The sequence below is a fragment of the Mangifera indica genome, chromosome 13 (genome assembly GCF_011075055.1).
Source record: "Mangifera indica cultivar Alphonso chromosome 13, CATAS_Mindica_2.1, whole genome shotgun sequence".
Lineage (NCBI taxonomy): Eukaryota > Viridiplantae > Streptophyta > Magnoliopsida > Sapindales > Anacardiaceae > Mangifera > Mangifera indica.
This window is the reverse complement of record NC_058149.1, coordinates 1,957,726-1,976,495: the sequence shown is the minus strand read 5'-3', so window position 1 is coordinate 1,976,495 and position 18,770 is coordinate 1,957,726. Positions and strand designations below refer to the sequence as shown.

The 18,770-nt window shown below is 33.5% G+C and overlaps 4 protein-coding genes across 4 annotated transcripts; 3 read left to right on the top strand and 1 right to left on the bottom strand.

Annotated features, from left to right (window-relative positions):
• Window positions 1-1,090: 1,090 nt before the first annotated feature.
• Window positions 1,091-3,622, top strand: LOC123194017 (putative RING-H2 finger protein ATL49). The gene has a single exon (XM_044607121.1). It carries the CDS (start codon window positions 1,877-1,879, stop codon window positions 3,476-3,478), a length of 1,602 nt encoding a protein of 533 aa, XP_044463056.1. The 5' UTR covers window positions 1,091-1,876; the 3' UTR covers window positions 3,479-3,622.
• A 3,736-nt stretch (window positions 3,623-7,358) lies between these two features.
• LOC123194057 (mannosyltransferase APTG1) lies at window positions 7,359-12,122 on the top strand. Its single transcript, XM_044607186.1, has 9 exons — window positions 7,359-7,618; window positions 8,403-8,520; window positions 9,292-9,396; window positions 9,559-9,845; window positions 10,600-10,881; window positions 10,990-11,182; window positions 11,292-11,443; window positions 11,538-11,697; window positions 11,819-12,122. Exons 1-9 carry the CDS (start codon window positions 7,407-7,409, stop codon window positions 11,900-11,902), a joined length of 1,593 nt encoding a protein of 530 aa, XP_044463121.1. The 5' UTR covers window positions 7,359-7,406; the 3' UTR covers window positions 11,903-12,122.
• A 3,275-nt stretch (window positions 12,123-15,397) lies between these two features.
• LOC123194031 lies at window positions 15,398-15,797 on the top strand. Its single transcript, XM_044607144.1, has one exon. It carries the CDS (start codon window positions 15,546-15,548, stop codon window positions 15,795-15,797), a length of 252 nt encoding a protein of 83 aa, XP_044463079.1. The 5' UTR covers window positions 15,398-15,545.
• A 327-nt stretch (window positions 15,798-16,124) lies between these two features.
• LOC123195258 (VAN3-binding protein-like) lies at window positions 16,125-18,120 on the bottom strand. The gene is made up of 8 exons (XM_044608916.1): window positions 17,873-18,120; window positions 17,692-17,766; window positions 17,531-17,599; window positions 17,094-17,451; window positions 16,846-17,013; window positions 16,709-16,758; window positions 16,575-16,623; window positions 16,125-16,476 (listed from the first exon to the last, which is right to left on the bottom strand). Exons 1-8 carry the CDS (start codon window positions 18,053-18,055, stop codon window positions 16,256-16,258), a joined length of 1,173 nt encoding a protein of 390 aa, XP_044464851.1. The 5' UTR covers window positions 18,056-18,120; the 3' UTR covers window positions 16,125-16,255.
• Window positions 18,121-18,770: the final 650 nt, after the last annotated feature.

Here is an 18,770-nt window from a genome sequence, read left to right as displayed (position 1 = left end):
TGTACTTCATACCACTTCACATAGTATAAATTTTAGATAATTATATATAACATATTTACTCCAATTTTGTATCAAAATCGACTAAATTATGATAGTGACATTGAAGACGTTACTAGATCATGATATCTATTATGATGACATAAGATAATAGTAAATAAAGAGTTTGATATGAAATTATTTTTTAACATGGGTAGATCTGTTATGCATTTAAAAGTTCGTGTTCACGTTTATAACATTAATGATTTTAGGAGAATATTTTGATAAAATATGTATAAAAATTATAAGGAGATGTCATGAGAGGATGAGAGTACCAAAGAAGATTATTGGTTTTTGTGAGAGTCTCCCAACTTAATTGAGGATGAAACATAAACACCAAGTGTATGCTTTCTTATGCATATTTACTCTCCCCTCCCTGAGTAATATTCTTTAAAGGATCAGAGAAGGTTGTTCTAATTATATCAATTACATTTAAGGGGCATTTGGTTTAAAGTAAACATTCTGATAATTTATTTTTTTATTACAAATATTAATATAAGAGATAATCAAATTATTAAAATAACATAGATTTTATTATAATTTTATCATTATTTATTATTTTATATAGACAAAATTACCCTTAACCCTCGATATACCTACAGATACAAGCTATTTAGATATATCAATTATGATTAATAATCATGTTATCAAATACAATGACAAATTATAGTTTTTAATTTACATACTATCACTTCTCGATAGATAATTTGTAGATAAAAAATTGCCGTATAATTACTCATATGACAAACATGATTAATAATCATAGTCATCTAATAATCATAGTCATCAAATATAACAACAAAGGGTATTTTCACCACCCACCTTTCAAATTTTCTATATTTGAAAAATAATAAACAAATATTTTCCGAAAACTCTTAATTATTATTATTATTATTATTTTGTTATTTAAAAAAAAAAAAAAAAAGACATCACACAGCACAAAAAGCACATGGAGAATTCTTTAAGAAGAAATGGTTCCAAAAGAAGCGTGTGCGATCATCTAGGCTATGGGGTCCAGTAAACTTCCCATTAACCAATTGTCTATTGAATAGCCAGAAAGAGCTCCGTATAATTTGCCTGCCTTTTTCTTAATCTTCTTCAAACTCTTTCCAATTATTCCAAAGCTCTTTGCTTTGTAACATTCATCTCTCTTTTGTCTTTGCACTTCAGCTTCAAACTGTGATTCATTGTACATTTCTGCTGAAATATACCATATAAAGACCTGAAAAGGGGAATTTTATTAGAGGAAAAACTAACTTTAAATCAAGATTTTGAGTGAGCTTCAGGATTTGCATCTTATGTTTTTTATTGCTCTTGGGGACATTAATGGTGCCTTGGAGTTGATGCAAATGGTGAGTTCTTTTTCAAAGTCAACCCACAAGATAAGAGAAAGTGTTTTACAAAAATGTTTTCTTTTTTCGCTGTGTTGATGACTGGAGTTTTGGGTGCTTAAAATTTTAATTTTTGTTAGTAGCTTAATGGGAGTTTAAAATTTTCTTTTCGTACTGTTTGGCGGATTTATTGGTTGTTTGTAAAAGCTCAGATTCTCATCCCATTTTTAACACATACCTTTTCAATTCACAATCAATCCTCTGTCTCTCACTCTCTGTGTATCTTTGTGCATTTGACTTGCAGTTTCCATTTACAAAAAAAATTGGATTTTTATTTTCAAAATTCCTGCTTTTGTATTTTATTTTGCACACCCAAATACAGTTCTAAACTTGAAACTGGTTTTGGGGTGGGATTTTGTTTGTAGCACCAAATGGGGTTCTTGAAAGCATTTGAATTTACAGTAAAGTTTCAATCTTGGTGAGTTTTCTGCAACTTTTGTTTACAAAAAATGGGTCGGTTTCACCTTGAAATCAAGGAAAACTTGATTCTTTCTCCTTCATTGCAACCATCTTTTATTCCTCAGCCGCCACCATCACCTTCTCCTCCACAAGATGTTAATGATGGTTTCAATTTTAACAATAAGGTCAGTCCTAGTATTTTGCTTACCATTATAATTCTAGCTGTGATTTTCTTCATTTCTGGTTTGCTTCACCTTTTAGTTAGGTTTCTTTTGAGGCCTCCCGGTAGAGAACCTGAAGATTTAGATACTGTAACTTCTCTTCAAGGGCAATTACAACAACTCTTTCACCTTCATGATGGTGGAGTTGACCAGTCTTTTATAGACACTTTGCCTGTGTTCTATTACAAAGCCATTATTGGACTCAAGGACCCTTTTGATTGTGCTGTTTGCTTGTGTGAATTTGAGCCTGAAGATAAGCTCAGATTGTTACCAAAATGTAGCCATGCCTTTCACATGGAGTGTATAGACACATGGCTATTGTCTCACTCTACCTGCCCTTTATGCAGAGCCAGTTTGCTCCCTGATTTCTCTCCAAACAATAGTTGTTCTCCTGTTGTTCTTATTCTTGAATCTGGGAGTGAGAGCTCTAGAGAGATTGTTGCTGATAGAGAAAGTGCTAATCTAGGCAGAACAAGTTCAATTCTTAGATCAAGTTCCCATCTTGGCCGTTGTGGAGACAGTGAATTTGGATCATCTCACATTGATTATACTCAAAAATCTTGTGAAATTTTAACAAAAGAAGATGGAAATGGAATTCCCTCACCACCTGCAACAGTTGTTGTAGATTCAGGGGAAAAAGTTGTGCCTGTTAAACTGGGAAAGTTCAGAAATGTGGATGCTGCTGAAACTAGTAGTACTAATAATATTGATGCCAGAAGGTGCTTTTCCATGGGGTCTTTTGAGTATGTAATGGATGAGAATTCTTCATTGCAAGTGCCAATCAGAACCCCCATGAAAAAACAGGCTAGCAAGAAACCTTCTTTGCCACTGGGTTACAGGCCAGCTATGTCTGAATGTGATTGTGAATCGAGAAGAGAATTCAGTGGCTTCGACAATTTTAAAGGCCTTGAAACTAATTTTGGTGCTAGTATTAGTTCTAGCAAGGAGAATGCTGTTGGGAGGAGCAGAAGGAACAGGGATAGCTTCTCTATCTCGAAAATATGGCTTCGAGGTAAGAAGGAGAAGCAGATTTTACCAGAAGACCCGTCAAGAAGGGCTTTCTCATTCCGGTTTCCAGTGACTAGAAATGTTGCTGGGGATATGAAATTGAAGAATGCAAATGCCGGTGCTAGGAGGACTGCTTCAGAGATTGGCATTGCTAGATGGGAAACTGGAGGAAGTGAATTAGGTCGAGTTGGGGATATGAAATCAAAGAATGCAAATGCTGGTGCTAGGAGGACTGCTTCTGAGATTGGCATTGCTAGATGGGAAACTGGAGGAAGTGAATTTAGTCGAGGCGATGAGGAAAATCAAAGCGGTGGCAGTGTGGATTTGCAGGCAAAGACACCATCATTTGCAAGGAGGACTCTACATTGGCTGTTGGGGAAACAAAACAAGGTTGTTCATTCATCTTTTACACCAAATATTTAGTTTCTTTACTTGTTTATTTTCTTGGATTCATTTTCCAGGAAAACTTGTGTTATAATTTCTCCATTGTGCAAGGCAGAATTGAATGATGTGTAGAAGAACAAAAAGAAAGAGGAAAAAAAATGAAAGCTATACATAGTTGTTGCATTCTCATTTGCTCAAAATTTCATTATTCTTTATAATTGTCTTCTTCCTTTTGTCTTCTTCATGCCATTTTTATTTTGCCTTTAAACATCAATAACATCAATCTCTCTGTTGCTTAATTAAGATTTTCCAAATTCTTGGCCATAGTTTGTTTCTGGTCTTAAACATCAATACGATGATATCTATGTTTCAAGAACATAAAGCTTGAGTTGAATCAATGGTCAAATTTGATAAGAGGAGGCAATAAATTTAGGCCCCAAACAGAAGATTTTGACAGCCTTATTTTAAAATCTAATGAATTGAATGTGCCATTGGAGTTAAATGAGGGTCATTTAATATGGTATCTATCAGTTTTTGACTGAAAAGATGAACCAGAATTGAATTTGAAATGGTGGTTACTGCCCATTGATTATGACTTACATAATTTTCATGCAATTTAGCAGGAAATGCCAAGTAAGGTCATTATGGTTACAGGCTGTGGCATTAAATAGTTGAGGGACTCAACATTAATGGCTGATGTTATTAAGGCCATGGGGAGTTGTTGTGTGGAGTGGGTTTTGTCTTTGTGCTACTTGTGACACCTTCCCAATATATATTTTTTTGGGTTGAAACCTTTATCTTAATTGGACCACTCCTTCAAGGCTGATACACCACGCTACTAGTAGTTTCGAATCTATTGCCTCTTCATTGTTTGAGTGTCCACACTTTTTGTCATTCAAATTACTTACGGGACCACCTTTCCACTACTTAATGTGATTGTCCTTGATATTTCTTTATTTGTTTTGGGTTGGACAGGGATTGTGTTCTATATAATCAATTTTATCCTACTTGAAGTGGAATTAATTCGAAATTTAGGGTTCAAAGAGGGATGGCAATCGATTGAGTTTGAATCAGGCGTATAACATCTATCAAACTTCTATGCATGCTCATATGTTAGGTTTATATGCAAGAAAAACAAGTTTTCGATGAAACATCATATCATACTCATCTTATATGAGAGGCAGAAAAGTCTTCAATGAAAAATACACATCGCAATATTTTTATTAATGGGTATGAGAAATGTATTAAATATGTAATTGGTTTTGAAAGCAACTTGACATTATGATAATTGAGTGGGTGAAGAAAAAATATAAATGTTATGGGGTGTAGATGAAAAATCACATCTATTTCACCAAAGGGGTTTTTTTTTTTTTCGGTACCAAATTTGATCGGATTATATTAAATTTTATAATACAACGTATTTAAGATTATATAAAATGTCGACATAATCTTTATTATTTATTTATATTTAAATTCAATCAACATTAATTATGGGATTAAATTAAAATGCTGGTTTCGAAAGTAAGGATAACAATGAGTCGTATTTGAAATAGTGTATAATTTTCAAACTTATACACCCATCTCTCACTCTAAGTATATATAATCATTGCATAGATGAGAATATTTTTGATAAAACATACCTATCATGTTATGTATATGTTTTACTATAAAAATGTATTAAACATGCATTCATTTTGAAAGCAACTCATCGTTCTGATGATCAAACAGATGAAAAAAATGGTATATATAGTACAAGTTGATCGAAGAAGGTAAAATAATTCGATAGAGTTGTTCTAAACCTAATTTCATATAAATTTGGAAGTTTCAAATCATTTGAAGTAGTTTTTTTGGTTAAGAATCTAGCCCACCAATTTAGATATCCTATGAACATCAGATCCCATAAATTTATTATTATTATTTTTTTTGCTACTTTAAGTTCTATATTCAGATTCTGGATCTCATTTTCACAATATAAAAATTTTGCTTTCTTTCCCTACAGTAACTTTATGCCCAGATTGATTCATGTTGGATTGTAAAATCATTTAAAAAAAAAGTAATAATATCTTTAATTTAAAATTATTCAATCATATAATGAATGTATATATATTTGTGAATAATGCGTGTAAAAAAAATGTAGAAGATTTGTTTGTACCTCCTACAGATTGGGCCTTTTGGACCGCCATTATGGACTTAAAAGGGTTGTGTATGGCTTGATTTGATCTGAGTTGTTTGAGCTCAAATTCAAATCGATTTGGGCAGAGCTCCTTGAGCCAAGGATTAGCACGTTTTCATGAAAAAGCAAAATTATGAACATTCAAATTTAAGCGGATTTGGATTAAATCAAAAGTTAAATTATTTTTAAATTGAGTTTAAATTTCAACTCATCAATCTCAAACCGGTTTCAAACATTTTTTATTTATTTGAATTGGTCTCAAACTTAGCTATATTTTAGCTCGGTTTAAATCAAATTTAACCCTCATTTTAAGTAATGTCATGTAAGAACCAAATAACCTTTGTCATAAGTCCTAATAAATTAAAATAATTTCAAAATTATAATTATAAATATTATATTTCATTCCTTGGAATTTATATGATGTTGTTGGAAAGTCACCAGTAAAATAAATGATCTCATTGGTGAGATAGATAGTATCATTAGTGGGATATGAATTAAATTTGAGTTGACCTATCAAGATGAAACTCGCTCAAATTAGACTCAAATAAAGTTGAACATCAAGCTAAATTAAGTTGACTTGATTCGGATCCAAGTTTAACCCTAGATCTAAGGCCTGATTTTTGAACTATTCATTTTTAAGCCCATTGGGCTTGCTTGGTTGTCTTCATTTTCATTTATGGGGCTAATTTTTAAGTCCATTTTTCATTGAATTAGGGTTTCAAAGAGAAGGTTCTAAATTTCCCCACCCATTTGCTAAATAAGCTTCATTCCCTAATTTAATTAAGATTGGGCTATGATATTGAGTAGAAAATTCAAATTAAATTTTAATACAATCAAATACTTCCTTTATTTCTAAAAAATGTGACTTGAAATCTATTTACTAAATAACCAAAAAATAAAAGAAAGTTCCATTACTTTTAATTGTTGAGTCAAGTTCAAGCACCTCGAGTTGGGTTCACGAATTGAGTTTAAGTTTGTTATTAATTGGCTTAGGGGAACTTGTAAACTCACGGTTCCAGAAAAATTTAATTTTACCTTTACAACCCTAAAGTGTTACCTAATGACTATATATGTATTGATCAATTGATAAATATATAAATTAGAAGGTTTATATATAATTTTTTATAAAATTATAGTTTAAATGTAATTTTTAAGTCGAGTTTGAATTAGTCATTTTTGTCTTAAGCTCGAGCTAAAACTGAAATTTTATTAGCTCAATGGTTTCAAGTTTAAACTTGTCTTAGGGTAATTAAACTGATCATGAGTTAAATACTTCTTAACTAGATTACACCATTATTATAGCATCTAATTTAACTAAAAAGGGGATTTTTGTTAGTTAATCATATATTAGGGGTCAAGTGAACTCAATATTTATTATTTTTTTATTTGATGACAAATTTAATAATACTTGTGAAATATCATTATACCTAAAATAATAGTGTCCATTCTGGTTATTTTGGGGTAAAAGTGGCATTTCATGTAACAATATTGTTTTGGGGGTACCCCTAATGATAAGATATTTATAAGGTGTCCGTATTTAAACTAAACGAAAATTTTGTTATTCAATGGAAGTTGATGATAGATATTGACATAATTAACCTTTTACCATTTATGTTGACGGTATAAGTTAACGGTTTACTAACTAACGACAGGGATGTTTTTGTTATTTCAGAAACTTCAATAGGATTACTGTAATTTTATAAAACCCGAGGGAAATTGTGGATTTAGTAATAATAGCATCCCGAATGTCACCGGATTAGGGACTGAACTCAAAGTTCAGTCCGTCCCAACACGATGAGACGAAGACGTGTTAATACACATCCTGTCAACCCTTCCGATGAAGAAGCCGAAACCGAATCTTCAAGCTCTGTTTTATTCGCTTCAGAAAAAAGAGTCTTTGCTGTTTGTTTGGCTTTGAGAATTGTGAATGCTTTGTTGATTCAAACTTATTTCAATCCGGATGAGCACTGGCAAGCCCTTGAAGTCGCCCATCGCATGGTTTTTGGGTAAATCTTTACTAAATAATTATGTTTTGCTGGTATGTTTAGAGGGTTTGTAATTTTTGTGATTTTGGAAGCAGGGAAAGTGCTTTCAGAATGAATATTAGTAAGAAACTTGCAAATGGGACTGTTTTCATGTTTCTGTTTAGAATAGTTTTGGTAAAGGGTATGTGTTGTTTTTGTTTCTTAGTGATTAGCATTTTTATGAGGTAAAATTGTTTGCAGAGTTTGATTTTGGAAGTAGTGGAAATGCCTAAAAAAGGTTATAAACTGGAAAATTGTTTAGACTTTTTTAGGGTCTGTAGTTGTTGCAGATTTTGATTTTGAAAGCTGAGGAAGTTCTCTCAAAATGTTTGTTCGTAAGAACCTGCAAGTGGGTCTATGATAAATATATGTTTAAGAAAATGCAAATTTCTGCGTAATTTTTTATTTGAAAGCTGTTGAAGTGCGTTTAAGATGTTTACTAATAGGAAACTGCCAATGGGTATGTGTTGAATTTCTGTTTGGAAAAGAATTGCTATTTTCTGTTTAAGTTTTGCAGTATTTAATTTGAAAGGCGTGGAATTGCTTTCAAAGTGCCTTTAGAATGGTTACTAAATGGAAATTGCAAATGTATCTGTGCTGAATTTCTGTTTAGAAGAATTTACGTATTGGGTTTCTGTTATTGCTGTTTCATATTGTTTATTATTGATCAGGCCAGAAATATGTAGTGAAATCTTTTTTGAAGTGAAAGTATTTTTTCAGTACAATGGTGGTAAATGTTTTGTGTTTGGACTGATCAAAATGACAGGTATGGTCATTTGACATGGGAGTGGAAGAAGGGGATTCGAAGTTATTTGCATCCAATGCTGTTTGCTCTCCTTTACAAAATTCTTGCTCTGCTGCATCTTGATACTCCATTGGTCATGGTAAATAAAGTAATATGTATTTGTTTGTATACAGTATTGGTAATTGTAACAGAGTGCATGGAAGTTCTACCATACTTTGATGTATTCATATTGGTTCTGAGAACCTTTCGATGAGATTAATGGTTTTTGGGCTAAGATAAGGAAGTCCTCATTCACTGGTTCATTGTGTCTCTACATCTAAGTATTTGTTGAATGACCCTGAAGGAAGTGAAATGGGATGATTTATTTTAGAGCATGAATAATTTTTGTTATAGCAATGGTTGAGAGAGTTTCATGGCTAAGTCTTTGATTAATAAGTATGTTCTTATTTTTGTGCGAACAATGCAGGGCATTGGTTCACTGAGCGAGCAGTTGCTCATATTAGTGACAACTTGATCCTTTTTAGCCATAAGTGGAACTCATCATATTATTTTGTATGACTATTCATGCTTGTTTAATTTTCTTAATTTTCTTGGTTCACTCAATCTTGAATATAGGATGGGACTGGATTCTACAACTGTAGTAGGTTTCAAAGTATAAATAGTGGGTTCAGTTTTCCTGCTGGCATAAGTTTTTTTTTTATTTTTTGTTATTGAGAAATTATGGTTTAGAAAATCATCAAAATGAAATGCTTTTATATGCAGTCATCTGTTTGCAATAGGAATGTACTAGTCCCTTCATTTTGGCTATGTTGCATCCACTCATGATTTCAAATTACTGGTGGATGAAAGTAGTGCTTTTTATTTTTGTTGTTCAAAGACACACTTATATCTTTTCTTCTATGCTTTGTAGATAAAGGCTCCACGGCTGCTGCAGTCTGTGTTTTCTGCAGTTGGTGATCTATACGTGTATAAACTTTCTCATGTCCTCTTTGGTGGTCATGTTGCAAAATGGGCAGTATCCTTCTTTTATGTGTTCTTAGTAGAGTGAACTTTAGTTTTCTTAATTTAATGTTATTCTTTCATTTCCTACTTGAACTTTGCATTTTTGTTAAAACAAAAGGCATTGCATTGTCCATCGTGCTGCTGGTTGTAGTTGATGTACTTAACTCTTCTGCAGTTGTTTTGTCAATTGACAAATTGGTTCATGTTTTACTGTTTCAACCGCACATTATCAAATAGTTTGGAGACTGTTCTTACCCTTGCAGGCCTATACTATTGGCCTTGCATGAGAGTTTCTGCTGGCAAAGTTCACCCTGTTTCAAGGAAGTGGGGATTGGCAGTGGCAGCATTAGCTTGTGCCATTCGACCAACAAGTGCTATTATATGGTTGTATGTTGGCCTTCTTGAGTTACTTGTTACACGTGATAGACTTAGATTTGTTTTTCTAGAGGTGCTCCCAATTGGGTAGGTATTAATTTATTGCTCCCTGATGTAATTGTTTTTAACTTTTTGTTTCTCTTATCTATTCCACATGTCCTGAGCTTGATTATCATATTTATAGTTCTGTATATCATATGCCTCTGTTTGTATGGACTAAGGGGTATAGATTATAATTAATTTTCATTTCACTCTGTTTTTAATATTTTGATTCTCTTATCCATCAGAATTGCTTGTAATAGATGATTACTTAAAATAAAATTATTCAAACAACCAATTGTGACTAAGGTTTGTAACTTTACAAAATTTAATGAATCATTTTCTTTCTAATTTTTTCTGGAAGGTATAGTTGTGGCTGTCCTCTGTAGATTATTTTCCATATCTGTAACAAATCTAGGCCAGTAACTCAAGATTCTGAATATGTTCTGTATAAATCACCATTTACAAGAAAATTTGGATGATGGAATATTGTCAATTTGCATATTTACTTAATTATAAGAAGTCATTGAAGTAAAAGATAAAGTTCCTGCTGATATTTGCAGTGGTCTCTGACTGTAACTATTGCTCATTACTATCATGCCCCTGCAATCAAATTGCTATTCACAATTTGCTATATTATGATGAGTGGAAACAGCTATGTCATACTTTATGTTGGGCATCTGTCTTTTGTACTTCTAGGAATAGTGCAGAGTCCTTGTAGCAGTGCACATTCATGAGACACTCTACAGAGTGTAGATGGTTATTTCATCTTGATTCCTTATACTCTTACATATGGTATCAGGGCCGTGATGCTTGGACTTACATGCTTACTAGATCGCTTGATGTATGGCTCCTGGATTTTAGTGCCTCTTAATTTTCTGAAGTTCAATTTTCTTTCTTCTGGTGGAGATTATTATGGAACTCACAAGTGGCACTGGTACTTCAGCAGTGGATTTCCAGTCATGATCTTCACTTTCATGCCATTTTCATTTTATGGCATCATGAAATCTAAACACTGGAAACTTTGTGGTCTTATAGTATGGGTTCTTGCAATCTACAGTCTACTAGGTCATAAGGAATTCAGGTAAGAATACCATTTCAAAATGTTTCAGTTTGTGAGGATATGAAAATGCAGCGTCAGCTTCTTTGCTTTAGTTCATAAATGACATCCTTTAATTATGCTATAATGCAGGTTTGTCCTTCCTGTGCTTCCCCTAGCTTTAATGTTCTCTGGTTATAATTTAGCCAAGACGGAAAGAACTGATAACAAAAAGAAAAGTTCTTTACATGATCATTCCAAGTGGCCTACAAAAACGCAATTTACAATTTTCTTCTTGCTTGCTACCAATATTCCAATGGCCATGTATATGAGCTTGGTTCATCAGGTAACTAACTGGGTTAAGTAACAAAACCAGAAAATGGAAAATCTGATGCAAAATTTGTTGTAATATTTTTCCCTTTTGGCTGATGCATTCCTTAAATTATGTGTGGCAGAGAGGAGCTGAAGATGTGATGAACTATCTCTCTAAAGAAGCTCAGAATGAGAAAGTGAAAAGTGTTCTTTTCCTAATGCCTTGTCATGCCACACCTTACTACTCCACGCTGCATTGCAACCTGCCCATGCGGTTTCTGGACTGTTCACCAAGGTCTTTATACTGCCCTGCTGGTTGGATTATATTTTCTACAGTCTTGATATCCATTGCCTTCTAATCGTTGTTGGTTTGGTGTTTTGTTCAACAGAGAAGATAAGGAACTAGATGAGTCGGATCAATTCTTGATTGACCCTGTCGGTTTTACATCAGAAATTGCGAAAAATAGGTCTCTACCAAGTCATGTTGTCCTGTTTAGTTCAGAGGAAAAACTACTGAGGGATCTACTCATTTCATATTCTTACAAAGAGGTACATGCTCAAACTTGTATCTCAAGTGTTTTTTTTTAAATCATCTTTCACTTTTCTGTTGGTTCGCTCACAACTTTTAGCGTTTTCTTCATTTCAAACTAAATCGTGTTTGTTATGCTAGTTACAACGGTTTTTCCATGCTCACTTCAAGGTGGACCGAGATCTTCAGGCATCTGTTGTTGTCTATACTTTGACCGGCCAGTGACAGTTGATCTGATGCAGTAGGATTTTGTTATCTAATCTTGAGACTTGCTGACCAAATTATTTTTGAATTCTAAGCTGATTGTTGAGTTGTATTTGTTACTCTTAAATGCTAAATGTAAATTTGTTTTTCTACTTTTAAATTTCCTCTTTATTTTGTTGATAAGCTTATACTAAATTTGTTATTCCCATTTGAAGTCCATAAAAAATTCTATGTTATACCATTGTTGAGTTCCCCTAATCTTGTTGTCTAGCAGAATATGACTGACAAAAAAGGCTGAGTCCATGGCTGTCAACTTTATACATATGTATAAATTTCTCATGTGTCGGTGTCATTTTTTTTTTGGCCAAAAGACTTATTCCCACCTAAGGTTTAGTGCAATCTTAAACTCATACAATTAATTTTTGAAAACCAAATATTCATCTGTTTGTTAAATTTTACTGTTATTGTCAAAGGTAAAATAGTTATTTAGAAATTTTATTTAAATATATATTTTAGGATTATCCCTAAATTTTTAGATTTTTATTTTTATCCTTTAAACTCATATTTTTCAGGTTTAAAAATTAACCTTCACCCCTCCCAACAATCTAAGTCTAGGGTTGCAAAACTCTATTTTTTTCATATACAATTGCCCTTCAAAATTCTAGAAAATTTCAGTTGCACCCATATTCTTCCTTTCTCCTTCTCTTTAGCGACGATTCGTTGCCATTGGTTGTTGATCACTACCTTCTTTTTTTGGTTATCTTTGTCGGAGACAAAGATGAAAGGTCTTTGTCTAATGAAGACTTTGATGACGAGTCTACGTCTCAAACAAACACCTTTCTTCTTCCTTGGAGATAAAGACGGTCAGAGAGAGAAGGGAGAGCAACTAGGAAGGCGAGAGGGTAGACTGATGACAGGTGGCAACGAATTATCATTGAAGAGAAGGAGAAAGGAAGAATAGGGGTACAATTAAAATTTTCTAGAAATTTGAGGGGGTGATGTATATGACAAAAAAATAGAGTTTTGTACCCTTAGACTTGGGGGGGGGGGGGGGTGGGTGAGGGAGAGAAATCAGTTTTTAAACTTGAAAAATATAAGTTTATAGAGTTGAAATAAACATTTGAAAACTTAATGATAATCTTAAAATATGAGTTTAAATAAAATTTTTAAATAACAATTTTACCCCTGACAATAACAATAAAATGTAATAAATGAATAAATATTTGAGTTTTTGAAAGTCAATAAATATGAGTTTGGGTATATATATATATCTCAAGAATGTATACGTATAAAAGTAGAATCAAGGGGAAGGATATTTATGTCGAATAATTGTAACACCTTTACGTAAATTTTATATTGACAGAACATGAGAAAGATGACAGGTATGTGTGAGTATCTCACATTGTTTGAGGATGATAAGATATAAATAGTTAAACATATAGTGAATTTTTAAACAATCACAACGTGTTTTGGAATGTAAATACAAAAAACAAAATTATGATTAATTATGTATCTGAAACGAACGATATTTTGACAGAGGATTGAGCTAATGGACCAGGATATCAGAGTTATTTTGTGTGTTATTTTAAGTGATGTTGGGTAAATTTCGACATAGACATTAAATCATGTAAGAGGGGTAAATGTAATAATCTTAAGGAATTTCATGTTGACAAAGCGCGGGATATGGTGGGTATGTATTGACATTCTACATACATTGAAGATACTAACTGAAAATTGATTATATAGTTTGTGAATTCTTATACAGTCTTAACAATCAACTAGACTATTGAATCAGAGTATTCCACTATATGGGCATTGGGTAATTTCTTGGTGTCATCTTCCTTCTCTAGGGAAACTTTTTCGCTGAGCTTTCTCTGCATTGTGGCTAGTCCTTTATGATCCATTATTGTCAACTAGAACTGGACTTGATCCAATCTAAACCTGCTTTTTGCAGCCTTATGTGCTTTTGTAGTATATTCAAACTAAAATTTATAGTAGTTATGTTACCAAGGAGGCAAAATCATTCCATCTGAATCATTAAGGCATGATTTAGGTAGAATCTTGTTAAGTTCTTCGACCATGAGTCTTTCATTTTTTCCGTACTGCTGGATATCTCAGAATCAATTTATCAAAAAATCTACCGGCATTGCAGCAATGTATGCATATCCACATTTTGACCTACCACCACCGGCACAATGAACTCAAGCCAAAAAAAAAAAGGGGTGGGAATTCGATCCTCAAAATTGGATCCCTGACCTACCTTTTCTTGAATAGGGAATACATTTCTTGATAGGAATAGAGATGGGATTGAGGACGAAGATAGATAAAATCTTTAAAATTATAAACGGATAGAGGTCAGAGATAATATTCTCTTTCTTAAATCTTTCAAAATCTTAAATATTAAATTAATTTAAAAATTTTAAATTATTATAAATATCTTTTGATTTTTAATAAATATTTAATTATTTTTTATTAAAATTGAAATGAGAAAGAAAAAATAAATTTTCTCAACAAAAAAAAAGGAATAAGAATTCTCTATTATCTTGATATAAGAGATGAGAACGGGGGTTAGAGTATTTGTCTCTTACCTGGCGCGTCGTCATCCCTCCATGAAACGCTAGTAGTGGTGATGCAAGGTGGCCTATCTGACTTATTAGCCCACATCTTTGAGCTCTTAACCATATTGAGGTCCTCTTCAGTTTCGCACTGCCCATAATGAAAAGACTTGAGGCTTATCCATTCATCTGATCTGCCAAGTCCTGGAAAACTATAGAAAGATGACATAAAAACCTGAAGGACAATGTCAAGCCCTTCTTGTTATCTAGCTGAAAAATGACCCACCTGCAGCCAAATTAGGTACCAATGGGAAAAAGATGTTTTGAGGATCACTCCCATGTACGAAAAAGAGTCCCTTTTTCAGTTCTACACGCAGGCTCCATATTATTCTGGGAGAAAGCAGACAACTTGATGGGTTCACATTTAGGTGCCTGCACTGTTGCTAAAGTGACTGGTGTTACTCCCAAATGTCGAATAAACATGGGCTAGGTCTTGATTTTAAAAACCGGGTAGATAATATCACCTAATATGCTAGTCTTTGGGGTAGTTAGTAAACTAGCATATACCGGATCGACATGAAAAGCGCATTCTGGCCCATGATATTGGAGCTGTTGGATAGTAATGGCTGACCATCAGAAATTCAGAAATAAACTAAACAAGTCTCTTTCTGAGAACAGGAAGAAAAGTAAAGGAACATTTTAGGATGAATAAAAATGAGATTAGGAGACAAAAATTACTTAAAATATACCCATAAAACAAACAATTTCATGGCCCTCACCACGACATTCAACAGTCTTGATCCTGAAAAATCTTCCATATTTGGAGATTATCAGTGGCTATAATATTAAGAAATGGTGTTATGTCATATTTTCAAGAGCAGCAGAAAGTTTTAAAGCTATTTCTTAAACAAATGTAAGCGAAAACAATCACAATATGACAACTGAAAAAGAACCCCACAACCATTGCTCCATATCTGCCCCATCATGAGCTTTACAGTGAAACAGTTTATAAATTGGTGTAAATGAATTGTAAGTCATCTGCATAGGCTCCTTGCTTCTCTGAATCTTAAGCCTCAGAATTTGCATTGTATTTTTTTGCTTTAGTTACCATGAGAAGAGCCGGCTTCTTGTTGAGGAATAATCGAAACAAAAAAATGAAGATGGGGTGCTTGAGAATGAGAAAGAAGGTGAAATTTGCTAACTTTTCTGTACAAAGAAATCTTTCTACTCTGAGAAGGATCATTCCAGGTTGTGAAAAGGCTGATACTGCAACTTTGTTTCATAAATCTATTGAGCATATTGTAAAACTAAAATTCCAAGTTCATATTCTAAGAAGCCTGACAAATTACTATGGGATATAATGGAAATGTTCATCATCAACTCAAGCACAATTGCATCAAAATGTAAGTTCCATCCATCTTGTAACATGCATCTGCAGCATGGTTTCGACAAAATAATAACACAATGACAATGGTTCATTATTTTGATTTGACTCCTGTATATTACTTATCATATCCTTTCAATAATTTCAGGCTGCTGTTGCTTTCATGACACCTCAATACTGGATTTTTCTTTTCTTTGGAGTATGCAGACTTATTGTTGCATGTTCACATTTTGTAAAATGAACAGTTCAGAGACCTGTTTAATTGTAATTTGTAACAATGATTCAGGGGTGACAAAATTCGCCTGTTAAAGACGGTAAGAACAATATATTCATGTATTAAGCAACAACTGCAATATAGTTGATGTTAATTACATAGTCTACAATGAAATATAAATATGCTAATTGATGTAGCTCATCAAAGTACATGGAGTAGCTTCAGTTTTTGAAGAATTGAAGTTGGTATTTAGTCATATTAGTTGAGAGCAAAAGCATATGACTGATCGTTGTCGCCCATATCTTGTAACGCTGATAATCTTCTGCCATGTCTAGCTTAATTGTACCCAGATTAGTAGTCAATACAATGAGATAACATGTATCAGTCTCTTGTTCTGCTTCTGCATCTTTATACAGCTCTGCATGCAGGTCGAGTATGATACCTAAACAAATCAGTCTTGATTAGTACACTTAAACTTTAATCTTTTCAAACAAAAGGGAAAGGAAAAAAAAAAGGGCAAAAAGTGAAATTGAAACTTACTCTCCTTCTTGCTTTTCAACAGATTAAGCTTCCTCAGTTTAAGTATAACCTGTTGGAATAAATAAGTATTAAATTTAGATTCTTCAGGATTTGTTAATATGAATGTTTAAACCAGAATGGAATTAACTTCTGACCTTAGCCTGGTTGTTTATAGTGATGGAAACTGATCTCAACATGTATTTTCCTGGTTACCAAACAGAATACATGAATATTAACTCGCCAAGAATCAAAAACTTGTAAAAGTCTAATAATCTTGTCAAAAATGAAGTACCATGAGGTGATTCAATGCTAAGTTCAGTGCCTTTGGCTAGTACTGATCTACACTTCTCAAAGTTGAATTTAAGATCATTGTTGTTTTCGATGGGCAGGATAGGCGCACCGCCATTTAATCTGTTCTTGCACCCTGATCTTGCCTTGAGCGTTGCAGCTCCTCTTAATGCTGGAACAGATGGAAGATTGGAAAAGTGAAATTTTATCAATTTTCTCAGTTATTTGTAAGTAAAGGATGATTGTTTTTACATGTTGTAGCTGCAGCAGTGAGTGTTAAGATGTCACTAGTACTTGTAGCACTCATGGCTGAGCCTATGACACTGCTAAGTTGCTCTCTTTTTGCCCCCATTGCTTCTGCAACTTGCGCACATTGCGCCGCGACCAAAGTAGCTGCAGAGGCTACTGCAGCCTCCTTTGTTGTGCCAGAATCATCCTTCTTTGAATTTTCAGCTGCAATTGCAGCCAGTGCTGCAGCAATTCCAGCTACTGATATTGCTGCATGCACTTCAGCCTTCTGTAACCGGTCTTCCTCCTTTCGCTTCTGCTTAAACTCCCTCAACCATTTCTTGATTGAAACAGTCTTAATTGGCACTATCTTCCAAGGCAACTGCAAGAAGAATTATGCTAATTATTTCTCTCATAACTTTCTGCCATGGCTAAAAACCAACTTTGCTTGTATGACTTACCCATTTTTTACGAAAACAGCTGCTGTAGTTCAATTCAGGATGCATTGCTTGTTGCATCCAAATCCAGGACTGAAAATCAATTTGAATGAAATCAGATCAATCGAAGCGAAAGAATTGTTTTGATTCCATGGTACTTACAGCACCAGATCATTATTAATTACCTTCACATCATTGGATTTCCAAGGAGGAAGACGCTGAAAATCTGGATCATCCATCTTAATGCTCTTGTCCATTTTCTGTGAGAACAAAAAAAAAAAAATCTTATTTCATTGCTCTTACAAGTAACAAAATACAAACACAAAGAAACCATTCTGATATTCAATTCAGTTCAATTCAACCCACTGTAAATGGAACTTTGATGTCACTCTCAAACTTCTTCATTGAGCTATCTAAAAGAACAATGGATTTGTCTTGTAATTCTGCAGGTTGAAGAGCTTGAACTGCAAAATTGCACCAAGCACTAGACAGAAAATCCATGGTTTCAGGATGTGCCTCAGAAGGGCTAGGCTTGAAATTGGAATCCATTGTTTTGAACTCAATGAGAATGAGAAAAGGATACTTGGTTTGAGATATAAATGACTCTAAACATGCTTTTACATTTAAATAAACATTGCTAAATCAGCACCATCATATCAATGTTATAATTTAATGTGCATATACTTTTAAGCATGGACCATGCCTACCTAGAAAATTATTTGTCTAGAGATAACTGTACTGTTATATTAGGTAACATTGCTGTTGCTGGGACTGATCAGTCTGTAACAAACCTGGGAAGCGACTAAAAGTTGCTGCTGCATAAAGAAAATAGACAGATGGGATGCTACAGTTAGAAAGAGTAAGTGGATTAATATTATTGTTTATGAATTTAGATGAACATGGAGGTGGAAACAATTAGGTCCTACTTGGAATCACAAGAGTTCATAGATAGCAAGATTTTGATTAGGGTGAGTCCCCAAGATTTCAATTAGAGATAACACATGCTAACCATTACGGAAGCATGAAGATTTGTATGAAATGATAATCCTAAGGAGACCCATAGAGGGTTACAATTGAGCTAAGCCATGTTGAATATTACTTAGCTCGATAGCATTTTAGACAAAACTCAAACTTGAAATAGAAATGTTTGACTTGAACTCAACTTAAGATTAGCTTGAATAAAATAAATTAAACCTTATAACTTACATAATTCTTATCGATTATCTTTCATATTCAAAATTATAAGAGATTTGAGAAAGCTCTT

Coding starts and splice junctions, on each gene's coding strand:
- LOC123194017 (XM_044607121.1), top strand. CDS start 1,877: ATGGGTCGGTTTCACCTTGAAATCAAGGAAAACTTGATTCTTTCTCCT.
- LOC123194057 (XM_044607186.1), top strand. CDS start 7,407: ATGAGACGAAGACGTGTTAATACACATCCTGTCAACCCTTCCGATGAA. Junction 7,619..8,402: donor GCCCATCGCATGGTTTTTGG/GTAAATCTTTAC, acceptor TCAAAATGACAG/GTATGGTCATTTGACATGGG. Junction 11,183..11,291: donor ATATGAGCTTGGTTCATCAG/GTAACTAACTGG, acceptor TATGTGTGGCAG/AGAGGAGCTGAAGATGTGAT.
- LOC123194031 (XM_044607144.1), top strand. CDS start 15,546: ATGAGAAGAGCCGGCTTCTTGTTGAGGAATAATCGAAACAAAAAAATG.
- LOC123195258 (XM_044608916.1), bottom strand. CDS start 18,055: ATGGATTCCAATTTCAAGCCTAGCCCTTCTGAGGCACATCCTGAAACC. Junction 17,452..17,530: donor GCTGTTTTCGTAAAAAATGG/GTAAGTCATACA, acceptor TTCTTCTTGCAG/TTGCCTTGGAAGATAGTGCC. Junction 16,477..16,574: donor GTTGAAAAGCAAGAAGGAGA/GTAAGTTTCAAT, acceptor TGATTTGTTTAG/GTATCATACTCGACCTGCAT.